This window comes from Myxocyprinus asiaticus, chromosome 16, assembly GCF_019703515.2.
Source record: "Myxocyprinus asiaticus isolate MX2 ecotype Aquarium Trade chromosome 16, UBuf_Myxa_2, whole genome shotgun sequence".
Lineage (NCBI taxonomy): Eukaryota > Metazoa > Chordata > Actinopteri > Cypriniformes > Catostomidae > Myxocyprinus > Myxocyprinus asiaticus.
In genome coordinates, this window is record NC_059359.1 from 11232154 (window position 1) to 11240586 (window position 8433).

Genomic DNA, 8433 nt, shown 5'->3' on the forward strand with positions numbered 1-8433 from the left:
ACTAGTCAGTCTAGTAAAATTTAACAAATTCAACTATAAAGTGACAGATTAAATACGATTATATTTGATGTTGTCTCAACGCAATTATGATGCTTAGAGCAAACTGGTTGTAGATCTACCAAGCAAAACTATTTACGTTGTCGGCAGGATTCGAACCTGCGCGGGGAGACCCCAATGGATTTCTAGTCCATCGCCTTAACCACTCGGCCACGACAACTCACATGGTAAACAATTGGTAACATTTAAAACTGATCAGTTCATGATACATATTTTGTTTTTGAAAACACCTAAGTACATGTGAGTTTTTATACTCATTGATCTCTCACAGCATTCACAAACACAGCAGACAGCACAACAAGACAATAAAAGAAGACATTACAACAATGAAAGTATTAATAAAAGTAATAAATACAAATAAAGAAATCGAAAGTTTATATAATTTGTATAAATATACGGTCACAATAATCAACTGCGCGGCTACGGAAGCTCTGGTGAAAAAACAAAAAAAGTGTCTCAGTTCCTTCCTGAGCCTAAGTCTTAAATTATTTTCTCTCTTCCAAAATGTTTTCTTCTCTTTTCAAAAATGTTTTTTTCTCTCTTCAAAAAAAAAAAAAAAAAAAAAAAAAAATAAAAAAAATGCATGCGGTACCAACCTTGGCCACCAGGTGCCACTATCAGTAAACATGTAATCTTATGCTTTTAATGCTTTCTCTGTTGCTATATAGCTGAATAATAAATTTATTATTTATTTAAGGGTTTGCAAACCTTAATCAAGACAAAATCAGGTTACATATGTTTGATATGGCATTCGTTGTCGTATAACAACTGGAGTTATTTTTTTTCCAAATTGTTGGTCTTTCTAAACCATCTATGCCGTTTGCTCAGTGTTACATGGTGGAAGCGAAGGAATGTATTGAGGAAAATGGGAAACATGGGGGAATTATTATTATGTCTGTCCTTTTGAAGTGTTAGGGGTACATCTGGTAATGTTAATATTGTTGTAAGTAATATAATTTCTAAACGAAAAGATAATTTATAAATTAAATCCTCGCGACTGAATGGGGATGTCATGTGCAGACTTTCATGGTGGAATTTAATTATAATAATATATTTTAATATAACATGTTGTCTATGCTTTTGAAACACACTGTCTACTACAGAAGTGAGTTCCAGATGAAGAGTGTCAAATAAATATCCAAATATTGTTGGTCTGTCTAAACATGAGCTAGACAGTTACGCCGATGTAAAATGCTGATCCCAAACAAATTGGTGAGGGGTGAGGAATCACCTATAGTATCGCTCACCGGGTTCCGCCGGGGGGGAAGAACAGTAGGCTACACACACCTGTTTTGTATTAGCAAACGCACGTGGGATACAGCCTTCGTAGAACACATAATCAGCGTTCAAGATTACCCCGAAGTCGCGAATAACCCCTCCCAATTTACTCAAGGTGTTTTCGCAATAACAGCCAGCCCAGGTGCCGGCACGGCAGCGCCTGCAAAAAAAAAAAAAAAAAAAAAAAAAAAAAAAAAAAAAAATGAGCAGTACCAACCCCCCCCTAACAACAGAATCATTATACTTTTATAGCTTCACGCCCATACTGCTAATACAAAACAGGTGTGCGTAGCCTACTATTCTTCCCCCCGGTGGAACCCTTTGAAGAAAGAAAAAAAAAAAAAAAAAAAAAAAATTTGAAGAGAGAAAAAAATTTTTTTTAAGAGAGAATTTATTTATTTATTTATTTTTTAAGAGAGAAGAAAAATTTTTGGAAGAGAGAGAAAAAACAAATTAGGAAGAGAGAAAAAATTTAAGACTTAGGCTCAGGAAGGATATATATATATATATATATATATATATATATATATATATATATATATATTTTTTTTTTTTTCACTCTTATTTTTTCCCCCACGGTGCGGTTCAGAGCTTCCGTACTATAGCAACTATAATGCAGTGTGACACTAGTTACCAACTACTCAACAGAAAAATTTGTTAAGCTAAGCTAAAAGCTACACTTCAGAGAAAGTAGCATGTTACACTACAGGCTACACGCCAAAAGTAGCTTGCTACATTTAAGCTGTTTTGGTTTTCCCCCAACCAGATGCATGGAGCCTACTGTCATAGACAAAGCATCTAAAATACTTATTCACATGATGTTTATCAAAGCTATAGTACAGTGTAGTGCAATACCCCTATTGTCCAAGACAATTTTCGAAGCCCCATAATCTAGAAGTAAATACCTATCACGATTAATTTCGTGATTCCAAAAGTTTCAGGAACTGTCAGTTTATATGTTGTATAGGACTACATCATGGTTTAAACTAATTTCAACATTTAAATGAAGTTATCATATTTCAAAATAAGTTATTTTAAATAATTTTATGACATCTCGAAAATTTTTAAAAGTGTGCCGTGGCAGAAAAAAGGTTGGGAAACACTGCAGTATGGTATGGTCAAAAGTATAGGTTCGCTCCTGAAAAGCTACTTGATTTAAAAATTAGCCACGCTACCACCTGGTTACTCAGAAATGTAGTTAAACTAATAGCTTCGCTATTTGTAGTCAAGCTATTGCCCATAACTGCTAGTCAGCATAATCTTTCTGGTACTAGTACGCATCTGATTGCATTGAACATAACCTCCTATAATAATTAAAATTAAACAGGCTCTCACAGAAATGGAAAACATTCGTTCCCTGACCGGGAATCGAACCCGGGCCGCGGCGGTGAGAGCGCCGAATCCTAACCACTAGACCACCAGGGACAGTACTCAATTGCAATCACATACTCAATACAACGTTTACATACCTGCAATGGACAAATTTTTACCCCACTCTGAAGTCAAGAACTTTTAATAACACAACTGAAAAATGTTTTATTTTATTCTGAGAAAGTAACAAAATTTACTGCATAAAGACAATACGCTATAGCAAAATAACTTATAAAACACGCGTATAGGAAATATGGCTTGTTTATCTTGGAGGTTGTGAGACAATCCTTCAAAGAAATTAATATGAATCAATATAGAATATGACTGAAATCACCGCAACTACCTCTCAAAAATGGCACAACAATTTTCATCAGCCTCATGTTTGCTATTGTTGATGGCATAAATGAAAATGACTAAATTCCTAAAATGCAGAGTAATCAATAGATCGAGCAGATGAAGACAGCGTGCATAAAGCAAACTTGGTCAGTGAAAGAATCTATTATTAATCATGCAAAATAATCACTCATGGTTATTTTTCATGAGCTGTAATTGCAGAAACCGGGAGACTAAAAGTGCATGCTGTCGTTTTTTGTTCTAGAGAATTGCCCGTTTTATACAAGCAACATGCCTTATGGACGAATGATTGAACGAACAAACGAACGACATGGGGTTTTGTATTCTGTCCCCCAATATTAGGATATTTGAAAATAGGTTTATATTACATCTTTATAACTTTTGTGAGAATTGGAATGCAATTTACAGTTAATTTACAGTAGACGGCACTGTTGGTTTTCATAACCCTTAACTAAAGACAGATTTAGCCACTGGAGTCTTATGTATTACTTTTGTGCTGCCTTTATGTGCTTTTTGGAGCTTCAAGGTTGTGGCCAACATTCACTTGCATTATATGGACCTACAGAGCTGAAATATTCTTCTAAAAATTTTCATTTGCATTCTGCAAAAAAAAAAAAAAAAAGAAAAAAGAAAGCCATGTTTCTGGAAAGGCATGAGGGTAAGTAAATGAAGAGTTTTAATTTTTGGGTATAACTAGAGAATGAATATAAAAATGAAGTCTGGTACTAGTACGCATCTGACTGCATTGCACATATCCTCCTATAATAATTAAAATCATACCGGCTCTCATAAAAAAAGAAAACATTTGTTCCCTGACCGGGAATCGAACCCGGGCCGCGGCGGTGAGAGCGCCGAATCCTAACCACTAGACCACCAGGGACGTTGCTCATATGCACTCACATACTTCAATAAGAAGTCATGCCCCTGACACAATTTCCGCTTAATTAATACACACTCTTTCTACATTTTACCCCACTCTGAAGTCAAGAACTTTTAATAACACATCTGAAAACGAAAATGTTTTATTGATTCTGAGAGAATAACAACATTTATTACATAAAGACAATACGCTATAGCAAAATAACATAAAACACACGTATAGGAAATGTGGCTTGTTTATCTTGGAGGTTGTAAGGGAACAGGCTTTCTGAATTTACTCTGCAGGAACACTCTGGGAACACACAGACCCTCTTTTTTATTCACCGTTTCTCTCAGCACATACTCGTTCACAAGAGTCTCGAATCCTATCTGTTCGAACAAACTAGCCAGGTATTCTACAAGAAGATGGAGAAAAAAAGAACATGAATGTAAATAGAGTTTGAAGTAGAACATTTACTTTAATGCAGTAACACAGATGATAAAAACACATATGCTAAACTGACCTCTAGAGAAGAAAAAGGAACGAGTTCCATCCTGCCTCACATAGAAATTCTCCCCCAGTTTGTTGCCTGATTTAAATCTCAGCATGGCATGGTCATACAGTCCATAGTCCCTGAATAGGACAACACCTCCAAGTTTTAATACCTGTTAGTGTTAATAGTGAACATACATAAATTAACTTACTTTGAAAGTAAGCAGTAATCTTGAATCAATCTTGAATTTGTTTACCTTAAAAATGTTTTCTAGGGCTTGTTGCATCTTGTCAGGATGAATTGCAGACAGAACAAATATAAGTGTGGCTACATCAACTGTATCTGCTTGTATAGTAGCCTGCAGATCATCCTTAGTGAGGTCACACTGAAAAGCAAGGCATCGCTCTGTGCAATACAAGGCATTTTGCTGCAACAATAATGTATAATCATTAAATGGATAGTTCGCCAAAAAACTACAATTATCTTATCATTTACTCACCCTCATGCCATCCCAGATGTGATGACTTTCTTTCTTCTGCTGACCACAAACAAAGATTTTTTAGACAATCTCAGCTCTGTGGGTCCATAAAATGCAAGTGAATGATGGCCAGAACTTTGAAGGTACAAAAAGCACATAAAGGCAGCATAAAAGTAATCCACACAACTCCGGTGGTTATGTCCATATCTTCAGAAGCGATATGATAGGTGTGGGTGAGAAAGAGATCAATATTTAAGTCCTTTTTTTTACTATAAATCTCCACTTCCATTTTCACTTCTTTTGTTTTTGGCGAATCACATTCTTTGTGCATCTCACCAACTACTGGGCAGGGAGGAGAATATATAGTAAAAAAGGACTTAAATATTGATCAGTTTTTTACCCACACATATCACATCGCTTCTGAAGATATGGATTTAACCATTCGAATTGTGTGGATTACTTTTATGCTGCATTTATGTGCTTTTTGTACCTTCAAAGTTCTGGCCATCATTCACTTGCATTGTATGGACCTACAGTGCTGAGATCGACTAAAAATCTTCGTTTGTGTTCAGCTGAAGAAAGAAAGACTTACACATTTGGGATGGCATGAGGGTGAGTAAATGATAAGAGAATTTTCATTTTTGGGTGAACTGTCCCAAAATAGAATAGAAGCAGAGCTATTGCGAAACAATTGAGCAAATGCATGTACATCTTGATGTCTTTGAGAATGGTTGATGACAGGGTTTAAAAGGATGCACATTTATAGCACCATTTACCTTCACAAACGTAACAGCTCGTGGGGAGAAGTCACAGGCATAGATAAAAATGTTGAGGTCCTCTTCCAACAGAGGGTAAATGCTGTTCCCAACTCCACAGCCAGCCTCCAGCAACACCAACTTCTGTCCTTCGGACTGAATTTTTTTTAAATAAAAAATAGATGAAGGATAAATGCAATAATCTAATGTTCCATTACAGCAAATGCATACAAGATAGTTTACCTCTCTGCAGTTTTTCAGTTCATCAAACTCTCGGGTGGTCCAGTGCCTGTCTTTGAAAAAGTTGGTTGTATTCCTTTTATAAAACAAGTCCCAGTTTTTCTGAGCTTCTGTTTCGAGTTTCAGCTGCTTGAAGTCTGACATTAATACCCTGTCATTCTTCAGTTTCTCCATCTCTTCTGGTGTCAGTGTCCTTTCACTCTGATCCGTAAACTGATTTGGAAAACCAGGGCTGGATTCAACCGAATCCAACTCACCGGCCACTGACATGATTGTTTGAGCTCCTAATCGTTATGATTTAAACTAAGACAACAAGTTAAAACAGGATGCTGTTCAAAATATCCGATCATAAAAGTTCCAACATGTTATATTTCTTAAAACTAAGCATCTCGATGATAAAACGCACATAAAGTTGTCAGCTACCTAAATGTACCTAATCGTCTTGTTTATCCACCTATATATAAGAGGCAAGCGAGCTAACTTATCAAGAGTAAAAACATTCGCGGAAATGTATTTTTTTCTGCTAAACATGAAGTATCATGCTACGAGAGCATCGCATATTTCCATCTAGGTCTGTCTTGTTCGCGGGAATGTTTTTGTGGTTAAGGACGAACTTGATAACCATCATCGCCGCCTACTGACTGGAGGATGCGCGCCTAGGGCCGGTTGCACCACCCGTGCTTAAAGGGATAGTTCACCCAAAAATGAATATTCTCTCATCATTAACCCATCCTAATGCCATCCCAGATGTGTATGACTTTCTTCCTTCTGCTGAACTCAAATGAAGGTTTTTAGGAGAATATTTCATCTCTGTAGGTCCTTTGAATGCAAGTAAATGGTGACCAGACCTTTAAGCTCCAAAAATCACATAAATGCAGCCAAAAAGTAATCCATACGATTCTAGTGGTTTAATATATGTCTTGTGAAGCGATGCAATCACTTTGAATGAGAAACAGATCAATATTTAAATACATTTTTACTATAAATTCTCCTCAATGCCCAGTAGATGGTGATGTGCACAAAGAATGCGAATCACCAAAAACAAAAGAAGAAGAATGTGGAAGTGAAGGTGAAAGTGGAGATTTATAGTAAAAAAGGACATAAATGTTGATCTGTTTCTCACCCACACCTAGTATATCGCTGAAATATTCAAAGACAAAGGACAACTGGCTCTAGCAAGGACAGAAAGAGATGTGGAAGACGAAATGTACAACTAAACAAGAGGATAAGTACATCAGAGTCTCTAGTTTGAAAAATAGACGCCTCACATGTCCTCAGCTGAAAGCTTCATTGAATTCTACCTGCTCAACACCAGTTTCATGTACAACAGTACAGAGAAGACTCAGGGGTGCAGGCCTTTAACCCCATTGAGCTCTTGTGGAATCAGCTAGACTGTAAGGTGTGTGAGAAGTGCCCGACAAGACAGCCACATCTATGGCAAGTGCTACAGGAAGCGTGGGGTGAAATGTCACCTGAGTATCTTGACAAACTGACAGCTAGAATGCCAAGGATCTGCAAAGCTGTCATTGCTGCACATGGAGGATTTTTTGATGAGAACTCTTTGAAGTAGTTTAAGAAGTTCTGAACATTTGTAATAGTAATTTTTCAGATTATTAATGTCCTGACTATACATTGTTATCAGTTGAATGCCACTTTGGTGAATAAAAGTACCAATTTCTTTCCATAAGAACAAAATCTGTACATTATTCCAAACTTTTGGCTGCCAGTGTATGTATGTATGTGTATGTATGTATATATATATATATATATATATATATATATATATATATATATATATATATATATATATATATATATATACAGTACTGTGCAAAAGTCTTAGTCACATAAAATGTGAACATTGGGTCAGTCTGGGATTACACAAAGAGACAGAAGTAATTGAGACAGCCTAAATAAATAAAAGAACTGTGGCAAATTCTCCAAGAAGCTTGGAACATCCTATCTGCCAACAACCAAGAGAAACTGTGTCCAGGTGTAAGTAGGAGAATTGGTGCTGTTTTGAAGGCAAAAGTGTTCACACCAAATATTGATTTAGCTCTTTTTCTGTTTACTGGACTTTGTATGACGTTAATTGATTAATGAAAACTGTCTTTTTTTTTTTTCCCTAAGAAATCCTCACTTTGAAAGTTTTTCACAAGTGCCTAAAACTTTTGCACAGTACTGTGTGTGTGTGTGTGTGTGTGTGTGTCTATATATATATATATATATATATATATATATATATGGCAAATTATATTAACATGTACATTATATGTACAGAACTTAAATTGCACAATTAAATTATAGAGTCAATAAATAAAGAAAATGGCAGAATACTTACAAATTGCTGCTTGTGCTATTACAAATAATTCCTAATTTCAAATTTAACCCTCCCCTCATAGTTTTCATTGATGCAAAATCATCAATGACTTTGTCAAATCTACCAGCAATCATATGGTTGATACTTATTTTCCCAAGACCATTGAGTCGATCCAGTGTCACGGTGTACCTATACTGTTAAATATGGTTATCTTATGTTTATTCAGAA

General features: G+C 35.9%; 1 protein-coding gene and 3 non-coding genes across 5 annotated transcripts; all 4 read right to left on the bottom strand.

Moving 5' to 3' along the window:
• Positions 1 to 135: 135 nt before the first annotated feature.
• Positions 136 to 217, bottom strand: trnas-aga (transfer RNA serine (anticodon AGA)). Its single transcript has one exon. It is a non-coding gene; the product is annotated as a tRNA-Ser (tRNA).
• A 2471-nt stretch (positions 218 to 2688) lies between these two features.
• trnae-cuc (transfer RNA glutamic acid (anticodon CUC)) lies at positions 2689 to 2760 on the bottom strand. Its single transcript has one exon. It is a non-coding gene; the product is annotated as a tRNA-Glu (tRNA).
• A 1108-nt stretch (positions 2761 to 3868) lies between these two features.
• On the bottom strand, positions 3869 to 3940 carry trnae-cuc (transfer RNA glutamic acid (anticodon CUC)). The gene has a single exon. It is a non-coding gene; the product is annotated as a tRNA-Glu (tRNA).
• A 126-nt stretch (positions 3941 to 4066) lies between these two features.
• On the bottom strand, positions 4067 to 6466 carry LOC127454493 (tRNA N(3)-methylcytidine methyltransferase METTL6-like). Of its 2 annotated transcripts, none has more exons than XM_051721756.1 (5): positions 5889 to 6466; positions 5667 to 5801; positions 4669 to 4839; positions 4443 to 4584; positions 4067 to 4334 (listed from the first exon to the last, which is right to left on the bottom strand). In XM_051721756.1, the coding sequence occupies exons 1-5, from the start codon at positions 6153 to 6155 to the stop codon at positions 4177 to 4179; spliced, it is 873 nt and encodes a 290-aa protein (XP_051577716.1). In that variant the 5' UTR covers positions 6156 to 6466; the 3' UTR covers positions 4067 to 4176. The 2 variants fall into 2 exon arrangements, 1 of the variants encoding a protein (XP_051577716.1); XR_007899562.1 differs by having other exon boundaries at positions 4186 to 4334; positions 4443 to 4552.
• Positions 6467 to 8433: the final 1967 nt, after the last annotated feature.

What these genes read in the sequence shown, in the direction of transcription:
- LOC127454493 (XM_051721756.1), bottom strand. Translation starts at nt 6,155, where the DNA reads ATGTCAGTGGCCGGTGAGTTGGATTCGGTTGAATCCAGCCCTGGTTTT. An exon ending in AACTGAAAAACTGCAGAGAG is followed by an intron (nt 5,802 to 5,888) that starts GTAAACTATCTT and finishes AAAAAAATTCAG; the next exon opens with TCCGAAGGACAGAAGTTGGT. An exon ending in TTCCTTTTTCTTCTCTAGAG is followed by an intron (nt 4,335 to 4,442) that starts GTCAGTTTAGCA and finishes ATCTTCTTGTAG; the next exon opens with AATACCTGGCTAGTTTGTTC.